General features: G+C 61.8%; 1 protein-coding gene and 1 long non-coding RNA gene across 3 annotated transcripts; one reads left to right on the forward strand and one right to left on the reverse strand.

Annotated features, from left to right (window-relative positions):
* The first annotated feature begins 1,997 nt into the window (after nt 1-1,997).
* LOC310887340 (nuclear receptor subfamily 2 group F member 5-like) lies at nt 1,998-10,686 on the forward strand. Of its 2 annotated transcripts, XM_083813197.1 has the most exons (4): nt 1,998-2,423; nt 8,466-8,993; nt 9,900-10,087; nt 10,338-10,681. In XM_083813197.1, exons 1-4 carry the CDS (start codon nt 2,096-2,098, stop codon nt 10,425-10,427), a joined length of 1,134 nt encoding a protein of 377 aa, XP_083669323.1. In that variant the 5' UTR covers nt 1,998-2,095; the 3' UTR covers nt 10,428-10,681. The 2 variants fall into 2 exon arrangements, with proteins under 2 accessions (XP_083669323.1, XP_083669324.1); XM_083813198.1 differs by having other exon boundaries at nt 9,900-10,686.
* Nucleotides 10,687-17,390: 6,704 nt separating this feature from the next.
* On the reverse strand, nt 17,391-26,914 carry LOC310887684. Its single transcript, XR_014575769.1, has 4 exons — nt 26,284-26,914; nt 22,195-22,264; nt 18,342-18,465; nt 17,391-17,682 (listed from the first exon to the last, which is right to left on the reverse strand). It is a non-coding gene; the product is annotated as an uncharacterized lncRNA (long non-coding RNA).
* Between the last annotated feature and the right edge of the window lie 381 nt (nt 26,915-27,295).

A 27,295-nucleotide genomic window follows, 5' to 3' on the forward strand; every position in this document is an offset into this window, starting at 1 on the left:
TGCCGGTGCCCCCCCTGCCCCCCAACCCCGGCAGCCCCCCGCCCTGGCCCCTTCCCCACCCACCCCTGGGGTCCGTCCCCAGCCCCCCCAGCCCGGTCCCGGCGCCCTCTCCCCCCTGGCCCCCCCCCCCCCCCCCCGCCCCTCCTGGGGTTGCCCCCGCCGCCCCCCGAGGTCGCCCCCGCCCCTAAACCCAGCGCCCGCCCAAGCCCCGCCCCCTCCCCGAGGCCCCGCCCCCCTCCCGCATCGCCCCGCCCCCTCGGCGCTGATTGGCTCCGCCGCGCCGGCTCTCCGAGGCCGGGAGGGGGAGCGCGCTGGTGCAGGCCCCGCCCCCTGTGCCCTTATATGGAGCGGCACGGGGTGGCGCCCGCGGGAACGGCGGCGGGGCGCGGGCTGGGGGCGGCGTCACGTGGCCCGCACCGGGTCGGGGAGGGGGCGCGCACCCACGCGTGTCCGTGCTCCCCGTGGGGTCGCGCACGCCCCCTGCCCACTCCGTGCGCTCGCTGTACACCCCCCCGTGGCACACCCCGACCCCCCCCCCCACACGCCCCGCTGCCCCCCCCACGCGTGTCCACGCAACCACGCGTGCACATTTCCTCCCCCCGACCCCCCCCCCCCCCCAATTTCACGCCGTTACCGGGGGGGCTGCGGGCACCCAGCGCCGTGCCCACGTGTGGGCTGCCCGCGGACACGCGCACAGGGAGCCGCCCAGCGCCCGGCAACGCGTGCACACGGCCGGCCGGACAGCCAGCCAGCCAGCCAGCCAGACAGCCCCCCCCACGCGCCCCCCCCCCCCCACGCAGCCCCTCCCCGTCCCGCCCCGTCCGCCCCGTGGGGCGGTGACCGGCCTGGGGGCAGCCCGGGGCGGCAGCGGCGAGGGGCAGCGAGCGCCGCCGCTCCGGGCCCCCCCCGGGTCCGTCCCCCCCCCCCTTTAACGGGGGGGAGCCGGACCCCCCCCCTTCCACCCCCCCCTCCCGGGGAGCCCGCCCCCCCTCCCCCCCCCGGAGCCGGGACCCCCCCCCCCTCCTCCTCCTCCCTCCGCCGCCCGCCCCCCCCCCGCGGACCCTCCCGGGCAGCCCCCGCTCGGCGGCGGGGAGGGGAAGGAACTTTTCTCTTTCTCCTCCTCCTCCTCCGCCAGTCCTTCCCCATCCCTCCATCCCCGCCGCACTCCGTCCCCTCCTTCCCGTCCTCTCCCGGCTCGCTCCGCCGCTTTCCCCGGCCCCCCCCCCCCTCCCAGGTCCCTTTACCGGGGTGCGGGGGCTCCGCCGCCCCCCCCCCGGTCCCGGGGCTCCTTCCCCCATCCCGGGCGCTCCCGGCTCCGGGGCTCCTTTCCCTGTCCCTGCATCCCGGTCCCCCCCTCTCCATCCCGGTCCCCCCTCTTATCCCGGGGCTCCTTACCATTTCGGAGCCCCCCTCTCCATCCCAGTTCCCCTTCTCCATCCCAGTCCCCCCCTCTCCATCCCGGTCCCCCCCCTCCATCCCGGTCCCCCCCTCTCCATCCCAGTCCCCCCGTCTCCATCCCGGTCCCCCCCCCTCCATCCCGGTCCCCCCCTCTCCATCCCGGTCCCCCCTCTCCATCCCCGTCCCCCCCCTCTCCATCCCGGTGCCCCCCTCTCCATCCCCGTCCCCCCCTCTCCATCCCGGTCCCCCCCCTCCATCCCAGTTCCCCTTCTCCATCCCGGTCCCCCCCTCCATCCCAGTTCCCCTTCTCCATCCCGGTCCCCCCCCCTCCATCCCAGTTCCCCCTCTCCATCCCGGTCCCCCCCTCTCCATCCCCGTCCCCCCCCTCTCCATCCCGGTGCCCCCCTCTCCATCCCCATCCCCTTTCCCCATCCCTCCCCTCGGGACTCCCACTTCCCCGGGGGGGGGCTCCCCTTTTTTCCCCGGGGGGGGTCTCCCCCTTTTCCCCGGAGGTCCCCCCTTTTTCCCCGGGGGCTCCCCCTTTTCCCCCGGGGGCTCCCCCTTTTCCCCCGGGGGCCCCCCTTTTCCCCTGAGGTCCCCCCTTTTTCCCCGGGGGGGTCCCCCCTTTTTCCCCGGGGGGGTCTCCCCCTTTTTCCCCCGGGAGGGGGGGGCTCCCTCCCGGCCCCGCCGCCCCACCATGGCCCTGGCGGCGGGGCCGTGGCCGGAGCCTCCTCCGGCACCTCCGTGCGCCCCGGAGGCGGCGGCGGGCGCGGCCAAAGCCCCGGGGGCGGCGGAGAAACCGGCGGCGGCGGCGGATTGCTTGGTGTGCGGGGACAAGGCGAGCGGCAAGCACTACGGGCAGTTCACCTGCGAGGGCTGCAAGAGCTTCTTCAAGCGCTCGGTGCGCCGCAACCTCTCGTACAGCTGCCGGGGGGGGCGAGACTGCCCCGTGGACCAGCACCACCGCAACCAGTGCCAGTACTGCCGGCTCCGCAAGTGCCTCCGGGTCGGCATGAGGAGGGAAGGTGCGCTGCGAGCCCGGGGGCTGCGAAAGCCGGACCGGGGGGGGGCGAGGGGGGGGTCCGCCGAGCCTCGGAGGGACGCGGCGGGGAGCGGGGAGAGGGTTGGGGAAGGGAAAGGGGGAGAAGGGGGGAAAGGGGGAGAGGGGGGAGAGCGAAAGGAGGAAAGGGGGCGAGGAGGAGGGAGTGGGATGGGGGAGGAAGGGGAAGGGGAAAAGAGCGAGAGTGAAAAAAAAAAAAGGGGAAAAGTGATGAAGGAAAGAAGGGGAAAGAGTCCAAAAAAAAAATAAATGATGGGAAAAGAACGGGGAGAGAAAGCAAAAGTGAAAAAGACAAAAGAAAGGGAAAGGGGAGAGTAAGGGAAAGCAAAAGAGAGAAAGCGAAAAGAAAGAGAAAAGAGAAAGAAAAAGAAAGGAGGGAAAGAGAAAGGGGAGGCGAAAGAAAGAGAAAGTGATAGAGGGAAAGTGAAAGAGGGAGAGAAAGGGCTGCCGGAGGGAAGGAAAGAGAAAGAAAAAGGGGGAAAAAGAGAAAAAGAAAGAGAAAACTCCGCCGTTTCTTTCATTTTTCCTTCCCCTCTCCGCCTGCCGATCTCTCTCCATCCTCTCGCCCCCTGTTGCCACCTCTTGTCCCCTCCAGCCCCCCCCCAGTGCCGGGGTGCCGGGACCCCGACTCCCTGGGGGCGGCCGTGCCGGGGGCCGTTGGCTGCCCCTTGCCCCCCTCTCGAAATGGAGAGGAAACTTCCCCGTGCCGCGGCCGAGCATCCCCCGGCGCCGCCGAATCCCCTCGCCCGTCTCCGTCCTCCCCAAGGGCTCCGTCTCTCCCCTATTTTTTCCAAACCCAAATTCAGCAGCGGGTCCCCCGGTAGCACTTGCGGGTTGTCCCCCCGGGGGGAGGACGAACCCCAGCGCTTCGCCTGGCTTTTAATTAGGGCGAACGGGGCGGCCGCGAGCGTCGCGGCGCCCGGTGCCCCTCTGCTCCCAGCTCCGCAGCCAAGGCTGCGCGGAGGGACCCGGCTCCTCGGCTGGCTTCGCTCTGCCCCCAACGAGACCGCTCCTGTCAAATTTTGGGCTCTTTCGGGCTTCGCTCCGGCTCGATTTATGGGGCCGTGTCCGCGCAGAGCCGCGAGCGGTTTCGCCTTCCTCCCCGTTCCGCCCAGAGCAGGGATGCGGTTGTTAAAAGAGCAGGGGATTAGAGGGCAGTAATACAGATATTCTTTCAAAGATTAGGAATTTGGCTTTTGGGAGGAGTGTCCGGCAAATCTGAAGTTAATTAGGCTGAATTAGCTGCTCTAATACTTAGCGTGACCGGGATTAAAATCGCATTTCCAACCAGCAGCGGTACGACGTGTGCCGCTACCTCGCCCGACTCAAACCGAGCCCCGCGATCACATTTTGCTTCTCGTATTTTTTTTTCTCCCCATATCGGCAGCTTTAGAAATCGGTGGTGGTTTCTTCGCTGATTGATTTTATTTTATTTTGAAGCCTGAAATTGCATATTTGGGCGAGCAGGCAACGGCGAAGCGCTGGGGCTGGTGCGGGTTTCCTCCGGCCGCACCGAGCCGAGACCTCGGCGCTGCAGCTCCGCCGCCGAACGAACCGCGCGGCGTCCTCCGTGCTTGGGCACGGGGCTGGCGACTCATTAATTAATTGTAAATAATTGCAGCGGCGGCCCAGGCTCTGCTCAGACGGCCGAACCCCCGTGTGCTGTGCATTTGCTGCCGAATGGGAGATTTATTCGCCGGTGGCCGGCCGGCTCGACGGCGCGAAGCCTTTCCCGTTGAATTCGGGCTCATTTTGCCTCCGTCGCCCGAGCTGCAAACTATTCTCCTGCATCACGCGCTGCCTGAAGGACCGAGCGTGTTCCTCCCGCTGCTCAAAGCCCCGGGGATTTGTCCCCGTCCCTTTTTTTCCCGCGTTGTCGCCGTGCGGGTGCCGTGGGCCGCGGGAGGCGAGCCCTCGCGGCGGCGACTCGAGGGCAGGATTAGGCAGGAGAAGGGTTCGCTGTCTGCCTGGCGCCGTTCGGCAACAGTTGGGACCGCCCGCAGCCACGCTTCCACCTGCAAAGTTGCTGTTTTTAGAATTAAAAAATTGTTAAAAGGCAACCGAGGCACTAAACCCGGGCAGCGGCCTTGGGGGGGAGCTCCCGCAGCAGCAGCCACCGTCCCGGCGGGAGAGGGCATCGCGCCCCGGCTCGTGCAAAAGGGTGGGAAATAGGGAAATTGCACGAAACGATGGGAATAGGGGAACTGCACGAAGTGATGGGAAATAGGGGAACTGCACGAAGTGATGGGAAATAGGGGAACTGCATGAAATGATGGGAGATAAATAGAGGATCACCAAAAATGGTAGGAAATAGAGGAATCGCACAAAATGATAGGGAATAGAGGAATCACCAAAAATGATGGGAAACAGAGGGATCACACAAAATGACAGGGAATAGAGGAATCACCAAAAATGATGGGAAATAGAGGAATTGCAAGCAATAATGGGAAATAGAGGAATTGCACAAAATAATGGAAAGCAGGGTTTGCAAAAAAAAAAAAAGATGGGAAATAGAGGAATCACAAAAATGGTGGGAAATAGAGGAATTGCACGAAATAATGGAAAAGAGGATTTGCAAAAAAAAAAAGATGGGAAATAGACGAATTGCACAAATATAATGGGAAATAGAGGAATTGCACAAAATGATGGGAAATAGAGGAATTGCACAATATAACGGGAAATAGAGGAATCACACAAAATGATGGGAAATAGAGGAATTGCACAAAATGACGGGAAATAGAGGGATTGCACAAAAATCACGGGAAATAGAGGAGTTGGGGCATTGGCATCGGCGTGGGTCAGAGCTGCTGAGCATCCCCGTGCCGCCGGCCCCGCTGCCACCTCGGGAGCAGCAGGAAAATTGTCACCTCGGTCCCCCGGGGGGGGCTCAGCCCGCGGGGTCCCCGCTGCACACACAGCGCTGGGGCTTTTAGGGGTTTCTCAGCATTTAAATCAGCATGATGTTAAAATATACGTGTGTGTATTTAAACGGCTCTGGTGAGGGTGAGATCTGTTGCAGGCGACCGTGCTGGTGTTGGCTGGAAGGGAAGGAGGAGAGGGGCTGCTGTGGTCGGGCGCTGGCTGGATTTGGGGTTGGGTTTTGGGTTCAGGGCTCTTTGGGACGGCCGCAGAGCACGCACTGAGCTGTGCCACGGCCGATCGGCCTCATCCCCTGCTCCTCGCTGCGGCCGGAGCTGGAAACGGCTCGGTCGTCCCCAAAATCCCCGCTCTGGCGAGTCCTCCTCGTGCTTGGTGGAGCCCCAGGAGCGTGGCCGAGTTGGGGACTTTGCGTCCCGGGCGCCGGGTGGGACGGGTGCGGGGTCACGCAGGGTTGGCCCCGTCTGCAAATGGGATTTTTTTGTGTGCGCATTTTTGCAGGGCGAGGGCGGCCGTCCGCCTTTTCCCAGCGTCGCCCCGTCGTGGCGGCTCGCTCCCCAAACGGGCTCGAGCCTAACGTCAGTTTTTGCTTTTCTCCCCCCCAAAAAAGGCTGGTGGCAGCGTGCGTGTCCACGGGTCCTGTGCGCGGGGAGAGCCGCCTGCAGCCGACCTCCGTGCAGCCGGAGCAGGGGATTAGCTCCCGCAGCAGAAATCCCACAAATTCCCCAGGATTTCTGGCGTTGCCGCTCGCGCCGAGGCTGCCCAAAACACGGGGTTTTAACCCCGTTTCCCTCGGGAAAGCTCTCAGGGAAGTGGCCGTGCTGGGAGAAGCCGCTCCCGGAGCTCGGCGTTCATTTCTAGAGAAACATTTGGTGGCATCCGTACGGATCCACGACCCCGCTCGGGTTGTATCCAAGGCCAAAAGAGATTTTGGGGCCATTCAGAAAAAAAAAAAATAAATTCCACAGCTTAGTTTTGGGCTGATAATTAATATTAGCATCGCTCGAGCACTGCAAAGCCCCGGCGCTGGGACCTGCTGAGCTGCACCTGGGGTTTTATTGAACCTGTATTAAATTTATTGAACCTGTATTAAATCCCCTCTGGTTTCACCGTCTCGGCGCGTCGGTTCGTCGCATCCCCGCGTGCTTGGTGCTGGCACTACGCGGGTCGTGCTGGGCACTGGCTCTCAGGGGGTCGTTTGGGGTCAGGATTTGGATTCTTGGCTTTTTTTTTTTTCCTTTGTTTTAATTCAGAAAAGGCAATTGCCACGAGCTGCTGCCGCTGCCTGCGCTCGCCCTGGCCGTGCTGCGGGTCGGACGCTGGGGTTCGGCACAAGGAGCTTGGCCGTGGCTCCGTGCCTCGGTTTCCCCACCTGGTTGCCCCTAATGCCATCACCCCATGGGCCCCGAAACCCTCCTGGCACTCGGCTGGGTTGGGCTGAATTCATTCCTGGAGGGCGTCCTGGGTGAAAGCGGGGCAGGATTTAGCTTGGACAGGTGGATTAAACCTTGGCCATCAGGAAATCACTCGGGGTGAGACACGCGGCACGCGAGCAGAGGCCGGATCCTGGCGACCAGGCCGAGTGAGCGGCGTTTTGGTGTTTCGGTGAACCAAATTTTTGCCTGAAAAGGGGCAAAAAGGGGTTTCAGTGGGTGCGAAGTCACCCCCTTCGGACCCACACGGTGGCTTTTTCCTCCTGCGGCAGCGAAGTCGGCTGGGATCACTGCTGAAATAAATCAAATACTTGGTGGTGCTGCGGTGCTGGGGCTGGTGGTGGTGCAAGGGGGTTTGGGGTGTGCCGAGGGGTTTGGGGTGTGCAGAGGGGTTTTGGGGTGATGCAAAAGGGTTTTGGGGTGATGCAAAGGGGAGTTGGGGTGTGCAAAGGGGGGTTGGGGTGATGCAAAAGGGTTTTGGGGTGATGCAAAGATGGTTTGGGGCTGTTGGTGCTACAGTGAGGGTTTGGGATGATGCAAACGGGGTTTGCTGGTGCTGCAGTGGGGATTTGGGGTGACGCAAGGAGGGTTTGGGGTTGGTAGAGGTGCAAACAGGGCTGCACCCAAGGTGAGCACCGGGCTGCACCCCGCTGGGGTGACGCCGAGCGGAAGGAGCGTTTCTGGGAGCATTTTGGGAGCGTTTTGGGAGCATTTCGGAGAGCCGGGGCCGCACGATGCGCCCCGAGGGGTGGGAAGCGGCTGGGGCAGGAGGAGCCGAGGGGTTCCTGGGGCACCCGGTGCCCGGGGGGAGGCCGGGAGCGGGGCCGGCCGCAGGGGTGATCCCGACCGCTGGATGACACTTGGGGCTGTCACGCCGCATTAGGCTAAGCCCCGCTCAGGGCCTGCCCCCACGGCGGGGGGCGGCGATGCCGGGGGCGAGCGGGGGGCCGGGGAGGAGGTGCGAGGACCCCCACCCGCCGCACGGATCCGGACGGTGCAACCCCAACCCCCGATTTTTATTTTTTATTTTATTTTGGGGGGCTGTTTTCACCCCAAGCTGAGCCGCAGCTGGTGCTGGACAGACGGACGCCCCTTGTAGCCCGCCCCACCCTCCTGGCTAATCCTTTGGGGTTTTAATCCCAAATGGCAAGAAATTCAGGGGGCGGCAGCAGGGACATGGCCCCTGTGGGGGCACCCCCGGGCCCCTCGTTAGCACACCACCTTGCAAGGAGGTGGTGACCCCAAATGCTTGCGTTCAGGCCCCCAAAAATCTGTCCTACCCTTCCTTTTGGGCCACCTTGCTGCACCCCATCCCCATCAGTTCACCCCATTCCCATTGGGGAACCCCATTCCCGTTGGGGAACCCCATTCCCACTGGGGCACCCCCTCCCCTTGCTGCACCCCAATCCCTTGCTGCACCCTATTCCCATCAGGGCACCCCATCCCCTCTCTGCACCCCATTCCCATAGGGGCACCCCATCCCCTTGCTGCACCCCATTCCCGTCGGGTTACCCCATTCCCATTGGGACACCCTAATCCCCTTTCTGCACCCCATTCCCCCTCTGCACCCCATTCCCATCGGGGCACCCCCTCCCCTCTCTGCACCCCATCCCGGTGTCTGTAAGCCCCGGGGAGGTTTCGGGGGGCAGCGCCGCGGGCTCAGCACCGCGGCGCTGACCTCCTGCTCCGCTCCGCAGCCGTGCAGCGGGGCCGCATGGCGCACACCCAGAGCAACCCCGGCCAGTACCCGCTGGCCCCGGGGGACCCGTACGGCGGCCACGGCTACCTGAGCGGCTTCATCTCCCTGCTGCTGCGCGCCGAGCCCTATCCCCCCGCCCGCTACGGCGCCCAGTGCCTGCAGCCCAGCAGCGTGGTGGGCATCGAGAGCATCTGCGAGCTGGCCGCCCGCCTCCTCTTCAGCGCCATCGAGTGGGCCAAGGGCATCCCCTTCTTCCCGGACTTGCAGCTCTCGGACCAGGTGGCCCTGCTGCGCCTGGGCTGGAGCGAGCTCTTCGTGCTGAACGCGGCGCAGAGCGCCCTGCCGCTGCATGCCGCCCCGCTGCTGGCTGCCGCCGGCCTCCACGCCGCCCCCATGGCCGCCGACCGCGTCGTGGCCTTCATGGACCACATCCGCGTCTTCCAGGAGCAGGTGGAGAAGCTCAAGGCGCTGCACGTCGACGCCGCCGAGTACGCCTGCCTCAAGGCCGTGGCGCTCTTCTCGCCCGGTGAGGGGGCGTGGCCTCGAGGGGGGAGGCGTGGCCTCGGTGGGCGTGGCCGAGGTGGGCGTGGCCTCGATGGGCGGGGTCTCAATGGGCGGGGTCTCAATGGGCGGGGTCGCGAGGGGGTGGGGGCGATGGGGCAGGGGTGGGTGCGGAGGGAAGGGATGGGATGGGAGTGGGCGGGGCTAAAAGGGGCGGGGCTAAAAGGGGGCGGGGCTTGATCGAGTGGTTGTGGGCGGGGCTTAATGGGGTGTGGTTCCGGCGGGGCGGGGCTAAATGGGGTGGGGGCGAATGGGTAGGGCTGGGAGCGGATGGGCTGGGAAGGGGTGGGCGGGGTTAAATGGGGTGGGGCCGGGGGTGGGGCTTAATGGGAGAGGTTGTGGGCGGGGCTTAACGGGGTGTGGTAAAAGGGGGCGGGGCAAAAAGGGCGTGGTTGGCGGCTTGGGAATGGGTGGGAGGGGCTGAATGGGGTGGGAGGGGCTAAAGGGCTGGGGCGAGTGGGCGGGGCTAATTGGGGCGGGGTTAAATTGGGGGCGGGGCTAAAATGAGGGTGGGGCTAATTATGGCAGGGTGGGACAGCGTGGGGTTAAATGGGGCGGGGTTAAATGGGGGTGGGGCTGGAAGGGGAGGGGCTAAGCGGGGTGGGGCTGGAAGGGGAGGGGCTAAATGGGGTGGGGCTGGATGGGCGGGGCTGAGGTGCCCCCTGAATGGGTGTGACCAGGTGGGCGGGGCCTGCCACCCAAAAGGAGGCGGGGCCAACCAGCCCCCCCACCCCCACCCCAGATCCCCTTCGGGCTCCGTGCCTCAGTTTCCCCTTCCTCCTCCTGCTCCTTTCCGCGGGGCTGGGGCCCATGGGGGGGGGGGGCGGGCCGTGATGGGGTCCCCGTCCCCACTGACGCCCCCTCCCCGCAGACGCCGTGGGGCTGTCGGACCTGGGCCACGTGGAGAGCGTGCAGGAGAAGTCGCAGTGCGCGCTGGAGGAGTACGTGCGCAGCCAGCACCCCAGCCAGCCCAGCCGCTTCGGCCGCCTGCTGCTGCGCCTGCCCTCGCTGCGCATCGTCTCGGCGCCCGTCATCGAGCAGCTCTTCTTCGTCCGCCTGGTGGGCAAGACCCCCATCGAGACCCTGATCCGCGACATGCTGCTCGCGGGGTCCACCTTCAGCTGGCCCTACATCCCCATGCAGTGACCCCCCCCCCCCGCCTTCCCCCCCCGTCCCCCCCCGGGGGCTCGCGACCGCAGTGGCCTTGGGGACGGGACGGGGATTTTTGGGTGGCTTCTCCGTTTTCTTCCTTTTTTTTTTTTTTAATTTTTTTTTTTTTTTTGCTCCCCCCCCTCTCTCGTTGAGGCAGGGTCGGGATCGGCGCGGGAGAGCGCCCGAAGCGACGCGGGAGGCTCCGGGTGCGGGGCCGGGCGAAGGGAGAGGTGTGGGCTATTTATAAAAATAAAATAAAACCTATATTATATCCTAATTTCCTCTCACTCCCTTGAGCGACCAAATGGTGTATCCTCATTAATGTTTTTGATGTTTTTCCTTATTGTCGGTGAGCCAACAAGCTCCTTCGCTCTGACTCATAGGCTGGTTTATTGTTTGTTTTATTTTATTTTATTTTATTTTATTTTATTTTATTTTATTTTATTTTATTTTATTTTATTTTATTTTATTTTATTCTATTTTATTTTATTCTATTCTATTTTATTCTATTTTATTCTATTTTATTTTATTATTTTATTTCATTTCATTTCATTTCATTTCATTTTGTATTTATTTTGTATTTATTTTGTATTTATTTCATTTTAATTTAATTTATTTTAATTTGTATTTATTTCATTTTATTTATTTTAATTCATTTCATTTCATTTTACTTTATTTCATTTCATTTCATTTTTTCCCTTTTTTTCCCCTTAAAAAAAAAAATAACCCGACACCTTTTTTTTTCCCTCTCCTTGGCACTGGAGCTGGCAGTGACGCTCACTGAACGCGCGCCAGCGTCGCTCCGGCGCCGCGCCCCTCCCCGGGTGGGATGGGGTGACCCCAGTCTCATCCCAGTGCAACCCTGTCCTTCCCAGTATGGTCCCCTTCTGCTCCCAGTGTGCCCCATCTCCCCAGTATGACCCCGTTAGGGTCCCCCAGTAAGGTCCCAGCGCAGCTGCAGTCTGATTTCAGTATTCTCCCTGGTCTGGTCCCATTATGCCCCCAGTCTGGTCCCACAGAACCCCCAGTCTGATCCCAGTGTGGCCCCAGTCTGGTACCAGTACACCCCCATCTGATCCCAGTATTCGCCCCAGTTTGATCCCAGTATTCTCCCCACCCTGACCCTATTACGGACCCCCATTTTAATCCCCTGCAGCCCTAGTCTGATACCAGTACAGCCCTCACACATCCCAGTATTCCCCCACTACAATCCCAGTATTCCCCTTGGCCAATCCCAGTATGCCCCCAGCATGGTCCTAGTATAGTCCTCAGTTTCATCCCAGCATACCCCCAGCTCTATCCCAGTATGCCCCCAGCGTGATCCCAGTACGCCCCCAGCCCGCTCCCAGTGCAGCCCAGTCTGCAGGGTCCCCTCGGGCCGTGGCGATGCCCGCGCGGAGACGCTGATGTTTTATTACAGGTTTTTAAAAGCCCATTAGAGAAAAGTCAAAAATGGCCTTTTCAAACCAAAGGACACGGGCCCAGCTGCATGAGACCCTTCTATAAATAACGTCCGGGGGGGGGGGGGGAATATTTTAGGCAAACACCGCGCGGGGCTGAGTTATGGGCGGCTGAGCACCAGGAAAAGGGGCGCTGGGCTTCCTTCGAGGGCGAGCTGGAAAAGGCCACAGGGAAAAGTTACTGCGGGGTGGGCTCGCCCCCTCGGCCGGGGCTCGGTGTGGCGAATCTAAGCCCGGCTCGGTGCGGATTTGTGCTAAAAAAATCCCAAATCGCATCGCCGGGGAGGGAGCGCCGCGGATGCAGAAGCCGTCGGGCGAAGGCATCGTTTCGGCTGATGGGCAGAGCCGTCACTCAAAGTCAATCAGAGACGGGGAGGGTCGGCGCGGGGAGCCAAGTCTGGGGGGGGGGGTTGGTGGTGGAAATTAAAAATAATAACAAAAAAAAAAAAAAGCCACTTTTAAGCAGCCAAGTGCCGTGAGAGCAGCGTGGGGGGTGGGCGCAGCCGTTTCGCACATCACGATGCAGCCTTCCCGGCTCGTTTTTTTTTTCCCTTTTTTTTATTTTTTTCCCCTAATAATGGATAATATGTCCAGGGAAGGTATGAAATTGCTGCCTCGCGTTATCCACCTGGGGCTGTTTCAATTCCCTTTTCCCCCCCGGCACCTCGTCTATTTGCATGTAAAAGCGGCGCGCCGGTGTCTGTCCGTCCCCCTGTCTGCCCCGTGCATGCACCTAACGTCCAGGTGCACCCTCGGCACAGGTGTCCTCCACCCCTGGCAGTGCTGCAACTCGCATAAAAAACACGGGAACACGCGTGCACACACGTGCATGCACACACACACACATCCACATGCATGCACACCCCGTGTACACGCGTGCAAAGCCATGCGCATCCATGCAAAGCCGTGGGCATGCATGCAAACCCTGCACACAAACCTGTGCACACGCATGCATGGCCATGCACAGCCATGCACACGTATGTACACCCATGCACAGCCACACACACCTGTGCACAGCCATGCACATGCATTCACACCCATGCACAGCCATGCACACCCGTGCGCAGCCATGCACAGCCACTCACAGCCATGCACACCCATGCACAGCCACTCACAGCCTTGCACACCCATGTACAGCCACTCACAGCCATGCACACCCATGCACACCCATGCACACCCATGTACACCCATGCACAGCCACTCACAGCCTTGCACACCCATGTACACCCATGCGCAGCCATGCACACCCATGCACACCCATGCACACTCCCACACCAGCCAACCCCTCGATTCCCCTCCCCGCGAGGCCGGAGCCGCGCCGACGGCTTCTAATTTTAACTAATTGGAGACGATCCAACGACGCGGCGAGGGGGGTGTGTGTGTGTGGGGGGGGGGAGGTGAGCAGATAAATTTCTCGATGGATCGATTAAGTGGCTGCTTGGCTGCCGTTAGCTCAGTGCCCGGCTCCGGCGCCCGGCCGGGACGGCCGCCGCAGCCCGCTCCCCATTTGGCCGCGCCGACTGCCGCCTCCATCTGCCGCGGCGCTGCCCGGCTGTCGGAGGGATCCGCGAGGTGCGAACCGCTTGGCAGGACAATCTGGGAATCGGGGGGGGGCCTCGTGGCAGTTGTGCGAGGGAAGGCCAAGCGCCCTCGCGAAGGCCGTGCAAACCCGGCACCGGGCGCGCGCGTGCGCCGCCGCGCACGTTGCACGCCGCATGTGTGCCCGCACGTGCACGTGCGCGCGTGGCGGTGCCGGGGATCGATAATTGGGAGGTAAGTTTGCGGTCAGTAGCCAGATGCTATGCGCAGGGGCTGCCACGGGGAGCCTGTGTGCGCGGCTCCTTAACCCCTTCCCAGCCAGGAACGGTTCCCCCCCCCCAGGACACGGAGCCTCCGTCCCTTCGGGCCTGGCATCCCCATGGGAGCACGGCAGGGGGGGGACTTTCGGTGACGGGGGGCTCAGGCAGCACCCTGGGGCTCAGCACCCCGCATGCTGGGCTCTGAGGAGTGCCAGCAGCCTGTGCCCACCCAGCAGCAGCCTGCCTTGCTCTGGGGAAACTGAGGCACGGCTGGGGACGGGGCAGCCGTGTCTACCCCCCCTCCGGCTCCACTCCCCTCCCGGCTCTCAGCCCTGCTCGGGGAGAACTCGTCAAGGTCGCCTCGGTGCCAGGAGCTAATTTACAGTGCTGACATTAAGGCACCAGACAAAATCCGGCACCCAGGCGCTCGGGTGGCGTATATACGGCTGGAGGATTTATCGGCCAGCACGCAGGCAGGGGCTCTCCATGGGGCCGGCAGCAGCCCCTGGAGCAGCCCCCGGGGTGCCCGTGCTGCTCCCCAGCTCCCTGCAGTGGGCATGGGGGTCCTCATGGGCTGGATCCAGCCCCCGGCACGTAGTGGGGTCACTTCCCAGATCCCCACCCTGGGAAATGCCCCACTTATCCTTATCCCCATCCCTAGCCTCATCCCATCTCCGTCTCTGTCCTCAACCCTGTTCCCATCCTTGTTCCCATTCCCATTCCCATCCCCTTTCCCATTCCCATCCCCTTTCCCATTCCCATTCCCATTCCCATTCCCATTCCCATTCCCATTCCCATTCCCATTCCCATTCCCATTCCCATTCCATCTTTGTTCTAATCCTCATCCTTTCCCCATTACCATTCATTCCCATCCTCATCCTCATCCCCATACTCATTCCTACCCAATCCCCATTCCTGTTCCCAGCCCCAGCCCCACCTTCATCCTCATCCTCATCCTCATCCTCATCCTCATTCTCATCCTCATCCTCATCCTCATCCATCTTCCTTCCATCCTCATCCTCAACACTTCTCTGGTCTTATCCTCATCCTTATCCTTATCCTTACCCTCATCCCCATCCCATCCCATCCCATCCCATCCCATCCCATCCCATCCCATCCCATCCCATCCCATCCCACCCATCCCCGACCCTATCCCTTTTCCCATCCCCATCCCGTTATCAGGGGGGTGCCGCCAGGCCCCAACACACCCCTTGACCTCCTGTGGCAGCACCAGGGGACATTCAGCTCTGTCTTTTGCCATGCCACGTTGCCACCAGCCCCCTGTGCTGCGCTGCTGGGGAAACTGAGGCACACACAGCTCTGAGCCAGGCACTGGGAGGAACTGGGGGGGCCCAGCCACGCACCGGAGGGGTCCCACCGCCTCCAAGCCATCGGCGGCTCCGAACCCACCCGGCAAGGGGAGGCAAGGGCTGCGTGGATTTGGTGGCGGGCTGCGGCGCCGGCGGCGGCTCTGTAAAACCTGCCACTCTGCCGGGTCTAATTGTATGGGAGGTATTCCCGCGAGGCAGGGAGAACGCCCTCCGCAAAAATATGAAGACTTTGTAAAATCGAATTGACAAGAGAATAATAAGGGTTCGATGCCAAGCCGCCTGCGAGGGAGCGGCAGACTCGGGGAGTCTCCGGCACAAAGGGAACAATCCCGCGCCGGCGGCAGGGATCGGCCGGGATGGAGCGGGGCCAAGCGCGGCTGGGGCCGGGGTCAGGAGCGAGGTGGTGGTGGAGGGCGATTGGATTTGGGACCCGTCCTTGGGGAGCGGGGGAACCCAGCCCAACCCTTGTATGAGACACTAGAGAATCCACCACGACGCCACCGGCAGACCGGCAGCGAGGTCTCCTTCCCGGGGAGATGGCCGTGTGGGGCTATGCGGCCCCATTTCTGGGGCTGAAGCAGGGGGGGGGAGCGAGGGATTTCACGCCCCCAAGGTCTCCCCCCGCAGACCCCGCTGGTTTCTAACGAGCTTAATTCCCTGTTGAGTCAACACCATGCTCCAGCACCCCCGGCCCTGACCCCAAAGCCACCCCGCCGGGACGTCCCCGTCCCTTTAGGGGGGGTTGCGGTAAAGAAATGTCCCCTTCCACCTCCCGGTCCCCCTCTGTGCCTCAGTTTCCCCACCAGCCCCATCCACGAGCCATGGAGATGAGTGGAGCACCCGTGCCGGGCCCGAAAATGAAAGGTCCCCCGGCCCCTTCTTGGCACCGCTTTCCCTTTCCTCGTTAGCCGGGTGCTTCGTTAGGCTCGATGCCCTGTTGGGACGTCCCGGCCGGGTGCGAGGCCGGGCTCTGGGAGGCTCGGCGGGCGCTGGAGGCCATCCGTCATCTGGAAAAGCGCAGCGCTCTCTCCCGCAGCCGTCCCTTCCCGTAAGCGCTCATTAATTAATGCCAAATCGCCGCGCGATTACAGGACGCGGAAATCAAATGACTTCATTGTGATTAAGGTTTATTGCCGCCGGGGAGCGACAGGACGAAGAATCATTTGCCACTTATTGGAAAGGGCCGCGGGGATCGTGCGCCGCTGCCGTGCCGGAGGGACGGAGCCACCCCGGGGGGGGCCACCGGGCACCCGTCCCCTCCGCCCCGCTGTCCCCTGCCCGGGGAGGTGGCACCCTGGGGACACACCGAGGGCGGTGATGCTGCTTAGGGTGGAAACGTCCCCGGAGGATACGGGGACACGGGGTGGCTTTGCCACGCCGCGGCACCGGCGCTGAGCCCGGTGGCACCGCGGAGCACGTCCCCGGCACCGGGGACGCCGTTTGGAGAGGGCCGTTTTCTTACCGCGACCCCCAAAACTCGCCCCCAGGGACTTGGCGCAGGAGCCGGGGTGGGATTTGCCGTGGCACGGCGGGGAGGAGGACGTCGGGGTCCCCCTTCCCCAGCGCAAGGGAAGGGAGGACGCAGCCCCGGCCCCGCTCATTAAAACCCTTTTCTTCCCGCTTTGATCGCCACGGCCGGGGTCAGCGCAGGCGGCGGCGGCACCCGTGGCCGGGGCTGCCGAAACGGCGACCGCCGGAGGGGGGGCCCATCCCCGAACCGGTGCCCCCCACCCCCTCGGCTCAACGCGGGCCCGCATGAAAAGCCGGGACCTGGTCAGGTTAGCGGAGGAAAAAGGATACTCGGCTTTACAGTAACGCGCACTATAGAGCCACTGTTTCAGCGCTGACCCCCCGGGTCAGAGGTGAAGGGTTTCCCAGGAGTGTCTTTGAAGAGAGCCATCTTTGATGAGAAAAGAGCCTCTATACAGATGTCTCATAATTACCATGAGAATGTGGAGCACATGGCGGCCGCGCTGGCCCCAAAGGGAGCTTTAATGGAATGTCATTAAAACGCCCCGTTCCGAGGCTCCTCTCCCCGCTCGCCCCACTTTAACCTCTTCCAGGCTCGTTCCCCCGCCGAGCCGCGCGCCCGGAGCCGGGCGTCCCCGCGCCGCAGGGGCTGGGGGTGCTCGGGGTGGCCGCTGGGGTCTGGTGGCATCGGCGTGGGCATGAGGAGGCCGGGGCCTCCGGAGCCCGGCAGAGGCTGCGTGCCACACGCCGTGTGCCCCATGGGTGTGCCCCACGCGACGTCCCCGGCCCCGAGGTGTTTCGGCACCCTCCGGCCCTCCCAGAGCGGTGCTGGGCGCCGATCTCCCTTCCCCAGCCCCGGGGAGGTGCGGAGGGGCAGCCCGGTGAGCGGCGAGGCCGAAGGCTCCCCCTCTTCCTCGCCTCGAGCACGGCAGGAATTTCCCTGCTGCCTTTTCCCAACCTGCACCAAAATCCTTGGGGAACTGGAAGGGAAAACCAACCCCGGCACGGCTCCCGTCCCAAAAATTCAACCGGGGCCTCCCTGCCGACGCTGCGGGTCCCCACAGGGAGGCCGGGCTCCTCCGCCCCTGCCCTTGGCCTTCCACCCTCCCCGGCTGCCTCCACGTGATAAATTGCCGCTAATAAATCCGGCCACGGGGCTAATATATCTGTAATCCGCCTTTGATACACTCGGGGAGCGGTGTCGAGGGCAGCGGCAGCCCCGGCGCGAGGCGCGGGGTTAATCTCCGTGAAATCGCCCCCGCAGCCCCGCTATTATCCGCGGGGCCGGGGGCACGGGGCGCACCGAGGCGGCCGGTCCCGGTGGGTTTTGGTCCCTTTTCCCCTTCGCTCCGGCCACCGGCACATCTTTGGGGTCCTCGGGGACGTCTCAAGGTGGCTTCCCGGCCGGGGAGTGATCCGGGGGTGATGACACCAACACGCGGCTGAAACGGGACAAAAAAACAGAGACTGGAGAACGCTGCGTAAAGGGTCGTGGTGGGAAAAATACCCGACTTGGGGGCGGTCACAGGCTTTCTCTCAAGGGCTGTGGGATTTTTTTAGGGCAGGGAAGAGGCAAAAAATGATTTAAGGTGGAAAAGCTCATTTTGATCATTTCAAATTCGCCCTTCGTGGCTCGGCAGGGAGACACGGGCTGTCCCCGCCATGGGAACAGGGTCGGAGCCGCAGCAGGGGAGAGATGGGGACGAACGGGGAAAGGGATGGAAGGGAAGGGGAGAGCTGGAGAGAGGGAGGGAGAGATGGAGAAGGAGGAAGGGAAGGAGGAGGAAGGGATGGAGAGAGGGAGAAAGGGATGGAGGGAGGGAGAAAGGGATGGAGAGGGAGGGAAGGAAGGATGGAGGGATGGAGGGAGGGAGGGAGGCTTGCATGGAGGGCCAGATTTGGGGCCGGGGGCTGGATGGGCAGCACCTCAGCCCTGCAGAGCCGGGATGTTCCAGGCTTGAGGCCACCTCGGCACAGCCCCAGGGCCCATCCAGCTCGGCCGAGGCTTCCTGCTGGAAGCGGGCTCGTGCCCCCGATGCAATCCACCCGCCCCACTTGCCTCGCCTCTCCCGTCCCCCGCAGTCCCTCGGGGCCGAGGTACCTGCATGCGGCCCCGCGGAGGCGGCCGCGGCGCACGGCGCTGGAGGCCGGGGGAGGCTCGGTCCCTGGGAGGGGACGTGCGGGGTCCTGCAGCTTTGTACACGGGGACGGCTGGGAAACCATTTCTAAGGGAAAAAGATATATATATATATATAAAAAAAAAAAAAAAGTGGTGTCTTGGCTGAGGAAACATCCCCATTAGACACCCTGCAGCAGCGTGGCTCCCGGCCCCCTTCCATTGTCAGAGAAAGGTCAGCCCCTGACTAGTTAGTTATCATTAGCTAAGGCCAATTTAATCACAGCGATCGTGTATAAATCACCGCGGACAGACAGGGCACTTTCCTCCCTCCCGCCTCCCCGGCTCAAAGGTTGACAAATCTCCCGGCCGTCTCCCCCCAGCCCCGCTGGCTGCCCAAGGGCCTTGGCCGCCCGGCCAAATATTAAAGGACGCGGTAAATCACCGGGGCGCTGCCCATCCATCAGCCTGTCAGCCTGAAGATCAGGGTCACGGGTACGAAAGATCAGGGGCCGGGCGGGAATGGCAGCGGGTCAGGCGCGGGGACGCGGGGTCGAGGCGGGAGGGACGGGGAGGCCGAAGGCAGCACGGCCGCGGCCGGATCCTGCCCGGCTCAGCTCCCCCAGCACCACGGCCACCACCGTGCCGGGCGGTGCTGCAGGTGGGAATTAAAGGCAGGGGTGTAAATCGGGGGGGCTGGATGGGAAAGGAGAGGTCCAGCCGGCTCCGTGGCCACCCCATACAGCCCCTGGGGGATGCTCGGGGCTCAGGACGGAGCCGGACGAGGCGCCCAACTTTTTCTCGCCTCCCTCCCTCTCCACCTTCCTTTTCTTCCCCCCCCTCCTTTTTTTTTTCCCCTTTTCTTCCCCCCCCCCCCTTTTTTTTTTTTTTTTATTTCAATCTAATTGAAGGGGGGGGGGGAGTGGAAGATAAGAGCTGCCAGGGCTAATTACACCTCATTATTCCAAAGGATCTCTCACGCCTCACTTCTCCTCAAACGCCGGCAAAAGCGAGGGGGAGGGGGACGGCTATTAAGGGAAAAGCCTGGTGGAAAACAAAGTTGGTTAATTCACACGGTGCGGCTGTGTGGGGGCTCCCCTGCGCCCCCCGGGGCGCTGCGCCGGGCTCGCCCCGCCGTGGGGCCGCTGCCGGTGGGGCTGAGTGGGGCTGGGGGGCCCGGTGCGGACAGAGCCCAGCTTTGGGACGGTTTTGGGGTGCTCGGAGACATCAAGGCCACGTCCTTGGGTGTCCCCAGCTGGACGTAGCCCGGTTTGATGGCGGGGTTTTGCAGCAGGTGCTGGGGATGTCGCCGGCTCGCTCCGTGCCTCGGTTTCCTCGGCTGTGCGGGGGAAACCCCCCAAGTTCTGTAAGTTCCATAAAGGCCCTGCAGAAAAACCCACACAGCCCCAAAAGAACAGGACGGCTCCGTTAGGGGCACCTTTGGGTACAATCGAGCCCAACCGCCCCATCTCCTCAGGGCTAGCCACGAGTTAAAGCCTAACATCGAGGGCATTTTCCTCCGGGACACCGACAGGCAACGGGGCGCCGACTTCACCAGCGGCAGGCTGAGGGAATTTCTCCCAGCGCCCAGCCTGAACCTTCCCGGCGCGGCTTTGTGCAGACCCCTTGGGATCCCTGCAGCTCCCCGAGCTTCAGAGGGAGCCCAAATTAACCCCCAAATCCTTTCGGAGACCTCTTACAGGGTGGGGGTGGAGGGGGGGGGCACAGAGGCTGAATTTTTTCAGCATTCCCCTCTCCCCAGCAATTTCCCTGCCTCTGTACGCACCTCCCAGCTCTTAAATCCCTTCCATGGCGTAGCTGGCCACGGGTGAGAGATCCCAACTGCCCCGGCAGCTCCTGCCCAAAAAAGAGAGGGGGAAAACTTCCCTCCTGGTAGAGATGGGGATGGTAACATCGCCCCAGGCCACGGGGACGGGAGCATCGCCGCGGGCACCTGGGCTGCTCCCCACGCCGCCCGTGTCCCACAGGGCTCAGCCTGCAAGGCCCTGACGGCCCGGCACGCCGGGGAGCTCCGTGCCAGCCGGCGAGGGCAGATTTGTGCGATTTCATTTGGGGTTTGACCCGGGGGGCTGCACAGGGCAGGGTGGCGATGCAGCAAATTTTTAATCAGGGCGCTGAGCACCAAAAAAACGATGCTTTGCACAGCAGCGAAGGGCGACGTGGCAGCAAACACCCGCCGCTTCCCGAGGCAGCAGCAACAGCAGCAGCACCCGCGGCCACGTGCAGCGGCGAGGCTGAGAACGGGCTCTGCCTACCTCATCCCCCTGGTTTGGGAAAAGCTCCGGCGGTCACAGGTCCCCCCAAAACCTGCCACAGGTCTGCACCTCCTCTCCGACACGTCTCCTCCACCAAAGCACACGCCTGCTCGGCCCCCCATCCGCGAGGCTGCTGGTCTGGGCTCAACCAGAAAGCACAAACATTTCCATTTCGCGTTGCAGGACACGTTAAGGCTCGTGGGAATCAACCCGCCGGACTTTTCGCTAGGACGGGGCAGGTCCCAAAAAGTTTTTGCGCATGGGATAACGTCTGAGGGACGAGGCTCAGCGTGGCTGGGCTCGGGGTGGATGGGGAGAAATTGGGATTTCAAGAGGCACCCGCGAGCACTGCGCGGTGGCTGGGACCGTCCTGCCCTGTCCCCACGCTGTGCAGAGGCCACATCTGGGATTAATCCATCCCTGTTGGGTACCGCGGAGCGTGGGCACCCCGATAATTCCCCGATTTCCCCCCGTGAACCCTTCCGTACCCACCTTGCCCACGGCTGTGCTACGCCGGCTGGGTTTTCTCTCCCGCCCCAGCACTATTCTGGTGGTCCCACTTCGTAGCTGGGTATCCCGTCCCGTGGGAGACGTAAGGATAATTCAGATAATTCAGGTAATTTAGATAATTGCTGCCGCTCTGGAAGCAGAAGGCAGCCACTTCTGCTGCCCACAAGCCCTCCTCGTCCTCATGTTTTGTGACCCAAAAGTCCTGACACCTTTTATTTAAATCAAGGAGGGCTAAATCCATCTCTTTGTTCTGTTTAAAAATCAAAAAGGCCCCAAAGTAACCTTTAGCAAACGCCAGAGAAGTTGATTATAGGAAATCTATAAAATTTCTATAAAATAAGGACATGAATACATCACTTCTGCGGGGCTGGGGGACGTCCTCTGAATTTACAAAGAGGAGCAGCGGCTCAGAGCAGGCGGTTTGAGGATGCCACCAGCCCGAAGCCCAGTCTCTTGCCAGGTATTTTTAGTGCTGCATTTAGAGATAATAACAAATGGGGAAAAAAAAAAATAAAAAGAGAATAAACCCTCTTCTTTTCAAAGTGCAGATATTTTTTTGCAGCCTCCACATCCCCCTGAATAGCCACTGACTGCAGGACCGCTCTTTCGTGCCTGTTTTTCTAAGCACAAAAGCAGGGAGAAGTGGGAAAAGGAATTAAAGCGGGGAAAGCCGATCACAACCCCTCCGCTGCTGGCACAGCTTCAGAGCAGGGGGGACCCGAACCCACAGCACCCCTGCGTGGGAAGTAGCTGCTTCCCAAGCGAGGAATTCGGATGCCTGGTTGGAGAATAAAGGAAACCAGGAGGATCCTGCACCAACGTCCTGCGGGTTCGGGCTCTCCCTTCCCTCCAGCTGCCTCCTTTCTTTGCAGAGCCTCCCAACCTCGCTGGTAATCCTCCCCAGAAATGCGAGCGAGTCCTTTTTTTCTCCAGAAAAGACCCCAAAGCGGCAGCTCGCTTCTCCCCGCTCCCTGTCGGAGCTTGCCGACGCCGCGGCGTTAAGCCCGGCTTTGGCAGAGCGATGCGATTGCCAGAAATTATTTAAAACCCACCTTGCTGGACCGCAGCCTCTCCCCTCTGAGCCGGCCCGGAGCGAGGAGCCCTTGTCAGACCCGGCGAGCACTGAGCGGGAAAACGAATGAACAAGCAAGCAAATTAGGAAGGAAAGATGACCGTCAATATTGCGTCGGTCTCAAGTTCATTAATTTGTGGTTTAAAAGGCTCAGAGCGGTGTTAAACCAACCTCATCTGTGCCGTGTTGCTGACACCTTTGTGCCTGTAACGCCACATCGCAGAGCTGCTTTTATCCCCAGGAATTTATTTTTCCTCCCTGTTGCTACAGCCCAAGCCGAAATCCAACCTCGATTAGGCAAGCACGGGGGTGCCTGTTAAAAAAATTCCCCCTCGGAGCTTTGAGCTGCCGAAGTTTGCGAAAAAAAAAAAGATAAATAAAATGAACGGGGAGGGAGCAGGGAGAGCGGAGCTCGCTCTGGACTTTTTGGTTAGCTTTTTCCCCCAAACACGGGGCACGGCTGCCAGCCGAAGTTCTGCAGCCCGCGGCTTCCCCGGCCTCCCTCGGCTGCTCCCGGCTTTAACTTTTCCCTTTGCAGCAGCCGAGAGCATTTTGTGCAAAGGTCGGGGCCGCTCTGCCCGTTCCTCGAAGGAAAAAGCAGCGAGTCCTTCAGCGAAAGCCCGGCGTGCCTCCGCGGCTATCTTGGAAAGGAGCATAAAAGATACTTGCAGATTAATACTATTAAGTAGGATTTAAAAAAAATAAAGCAATTGAGGCTGGATAATGCCCTACATAACAAACCAGCCCTATTCTCCGGCTCCTGGAAGGTCCTTGTGTGCCCAGGGGTATTTAGCATGTCTTTGACAAAGCTGAAGGATTTGTATTGAAGTCGCGCTTTAGGACTTGGGTCCCTCGCTGGCGCTGGACTTTGTGTGCGCTCATTTACACCTGGGGAACACACAGCGCTGGAAAACGCCCCAAAGTTGGCTTCTTACCGGCCGCAGGCGGCCACACAGGCGGCGCGAGCCGGGAACGCCGCGGCCCCGGGGCTCAGCACCGCATCCTGCACCCACGGCGCGCACGGGGAGGGGACGGAGCGGCTGTGGCGGGTGCCGTGCCATCATCCCCTGCCGACGAGGGGATTCTCCCGGTAGAAGCCCACCTGCTTAAAATTTCAAGCGCGTTTCATATCCCGCTTCTTTCCCCCAGGAGCCGGCGGAGGCTCTGCAAAGTGTGATCGCCGCCCCAGCTTCCCTGCGGCTGCAAATCGACGTGGCCGGGAAGGCAGCAAACAGCGGGGTGCAAGCAGTGCAGGGGCACTTCGAGCCCGTCCCTCCTGCCCCGATGTCCCTGGGCTGGGGGCTTCCTCCCCTGCCCACGGCGCCTGCACGGTCACACTGCCCCGCTCCCGAAACCCGGGACCCGATTCAGGGCCCCGAAAAGAAAAGGGGCTTTGGCGCAAATACATTCGAAGCCGCAGGAGCTTCTTTGCGGGGGTCCCCCCAAAAACAGATTCGGGAAAGCCCCTTTGTGTCTCTTCGCTGTTTTCTTTTCAGGCTGTGCTAATTGTTTTGCTTTAGAAGGGGACTTCCCAAATATTTTCGGTGGCAAACACTCCAGCCGGCAAAATCAGCCCGAATTCACACTTCTCAGCAGCTCAGGGAACTTTTCCTCTGCCCCCAGGTAGCCCTAAGCCAGACTCGCCTTCCTTGTCCTGCAAAAATAACATTTGTTCTTACGCCAGGTCAATATTTCCTGCCGAAATCCCATTTTTCAATCCTTCATTCCATTTTCCTGACAGGATTTGTTTTGTGGTCATAGGACAATATATTTACCACGCTTTGTTATTGTCCCTTTTCTGGAGGAGCTGATTGCATTAAAATCTCTCGCAAAGACAAAAACAAGCGGATGATTAATTCAAACACAACGCAACCTCTTCGGCGGCGTTTCTCTTACAAGGTACCTGCTCTCAGGGCAGCTGCTGAAACGCGCTTGAACCAACAAGCACTGAGCATGGCTCAGGCCACCACCTAACTCCACAAAATTTACTCTGTGCAACACTTCCCACGCTCAGCGCCTTCACGGAGGTGTGCGCGAAGAGGGGAGGAATTACGGAGTGCAAACACAGAGCGTGGAGTTTGCATCTGGGAAGATTTCCGTGGCAAACTCGGCGTCCTTGGGGCAGATTTTGGCTCAGCCACCCGAGGGTCCGGCGCCGCGTCGCCTTTAGCAAGCGTCGCCAGCAACAGGGGGGATTCCTGGGCTCGGGTTTGGGACCACCACAAAAACCGGGCGGCATCCCCAAGGGGAAATAAAACCCAACAGAGCCTAAGCTGCGGGCTGGAGACAGCGATGGGCAGAGGAAGCAAGGGAAAACCGGCCGCGATGCCACGGGGGGAAGCTCTCCGGGCTGGGATCCCAACCTGCCGTGGCGAACGCCGGCTCAGGCTGCGCCCTGTGCTGCTGGGCACGGGGCTGTCCCCTCTTTTTGCTTTTTCACCACGGTTTTCCTATTTTAAAGAAGCTGAGTGAAAACTTCAGCTGAAGGTGGCTGCATCGGGCTGGCTGCACCAGGGACGGCTCCTTCGACGCTGGCCTTTTTGCCCCACACGCCGGAGGAGCCGCTGGGATGAACCAGGAGCGAGGGTGAACCCGTAGGGATGCACGGCCAGGAGCCACTGCGGGATCGCCCTCGGGGTCTGCCTGGGGGAAAAAGCCTCGTAGGACAGCTCCAGGCTGTCCCACCAGAAGGTCAGCGTGTGTTTATTCCAGATTTTTAATTCCTCCCCCAAACTGGCCACGACCAGGTGAAAAGATGCCCGGATGGGACGGGCACGACCCAGCCCTCGCGCACCCTGGGGCAGGGGGGGGCTGCAGCCCCCTGGGAGCACCCCCTGGCACCCTGCTGGGGCCAGCAGCGTCCCAGCACCTCGCCGCGCCTCCTCCCATTGCTTCAGCATTTGTGGCTCCACTTTGGGCTGATTTTCCTCGTTCTGAGGGCGCCCATTTCCCGCGGCGCCCGTGCCTATCACAACGCCGGCGGCCGCTGGGACCCATTTTCATTCCCCTCACAAAGAGGCACATGGCTGCTTTTTCTCTCTTCCCCTCGGTTTGCAGTGCGGGGACCGACACGGCCTCCTCCAGCCTCTCCAGAGCTGCCTTCACCATCCCCTAAAACACAATTTATTTGTTTGCCCGAGCCCTCGACCTTGGCAAAAGTTTGGCGAAGGAAAAGAGACGGGGCGAGCGTCAGCAGCGGGCAGGCCCGCGTGCGGCACTGACGGACGAGTCTATTAAATTAAAAAAAAAAAAAACCACACCACCAGCCCTGCACCATTACGCCAGAGGGGCAGGTTTGTGGGGATGGGGCAGGTCGAGCCCGGCTTTTCTGCATTAACCCGTCGCTGCCCTGCCCCACGGACAAAGGAAACGCTGCTGGTCCCCCACCCCTGCGCCCCAAACCCCAGCACGGCCGCTGCCAAGACGAAAATCCTACTTGCTGCATTATTGTTGTTGTTATCGTTTCCGAAAATAGGAGAAAACAGGAGGCAGCAGAAAATCGCAGCTGGGATTCGAACAATTAAAAGTTGGCGAGGCGGCGGCGAGCGGCCGCAGCGTGAGCGCTGCCGGGCTCCGACCGCGCCGGCGGCATCGCGCCGGGACCGGGGGTGCTGGGGTCACCCGGGGGTGCCGAATTTTCTGCATGAGGAGGGGGCTCCGGGGGGGTTTTGGGGGCTGCCGTGGGAGGCAGGCAGCTGCGCCTTGCCTCCGGAGCCCCGCTCGCAGCTCCCGGCAGGGTTTCGCCAGCGAAGCCGAAGCGACGGCATCGGATGCTGCTCATTCCTACGCAGCTGGGCTGGGAGCACTCCCTTTCCCCCCCCCCCAGCTGGAGATTAAAGACATTTTAGTTGGAAATACTCAGAGACAGAAAAAGCACATTTCCCCCCTCCAAACATTGTTTTTTTCTTTTTTTTTTTTAAATCCCTAGCTGCAAAAAGGAGAGCGAAAGCAAGCCGACCGCGCTGCCAAACCCTGCGCTGACCCTTAGCTGAGCACGGAGACCAATTTCCCATTCCTCTCTCGTTTTGCCTCTCTCGAAGCAGCCCCGCCGGCCCCAGCAGTGCCTTACCCCGGCAGCTCCTGCACATCCCGGTCCCAATGTCGCCTGCAAAAGCGCTGACCGATTTGCATAGCAGTGCCGGCGTGCCGGACTGGTTCGAGGGGACAGAGGCAGCCTTTCCAGGCCCTGAATGGCTTTGTGGAAAAAAAAAAAAAAAAAACCAACCCAACCCTCTAATCTCTGGGGATTCACGCCTTTCCCCGTGCTCCGGGTCGGATTCGGAGCCCCGTGTGCTGCCAGCGAGCTCCGAGAGCGCTCGAGCAGAGCACGGCGCTCGAGGCTGCCCGGTTTTAGGGCAAACCGCAAAGCTCGGCAGGGGCGAAGCGGGCGCACCCCGCTTTCAGAGGCACCTGACGGGCAGCACGCAACGGAGCCGGGGCTGGTGCCCCGCTGCGGGGACCACAGCTGTCGGGGGAGGTGGCTGGGACGGAGCACCCCGTGCCACACAGCCGGGTGACGGCGGTGCGGTGACGGCGAGCGGCACCGGCGCTGCGGACGTGCCCGGCGCCCCGGGCGAGCGCAGGGGCTGGGGGTGCCTCGAAAAACCCACGCGTGCTCCTGGGCTGCACTCACGCGCCTTGCACACGCCATGCCCACACTCACACGCCTTGCACACGCCGTGCCCACACTCACACGCCTTGCACACGCCGTGCCCGCACTCACACACCTTGCACACGCCGTGCCCGCACTCGCACACCTTGCACACGCCATGCCCGCACTCACACACCTTGCACACGCCGTGCCCGCACTCGCACACCTTGCACACGCCGTGCCCGCACTCACACACCTTGCACACGCCGTGCCCGCACTCGCACACCTTGCACACGCCATGCCCGCACTCACACACCTTGCACACGCCGTGCCCGCACTCACACACCTTGCACACGCCATGCCCGCACTCACACACCTTGCACACGCCGTGCCCGCACTCACACACCTTGCACACGCCGTGCCCACACTCACACGCCTTGCACACGCCGTGCCCACACTCACACGCCTTGCACACGCCGTGCCCGCACTC

This window comes from Anser anser, assembly GCF_964211835.1.
Source record: "Anser anser genome assembly, chromosome: 28".
NCBI lineage: Eukaryota > Metazoa > Chordata > Aves > Anseriformes > Anatidae > Anser > Anser anser.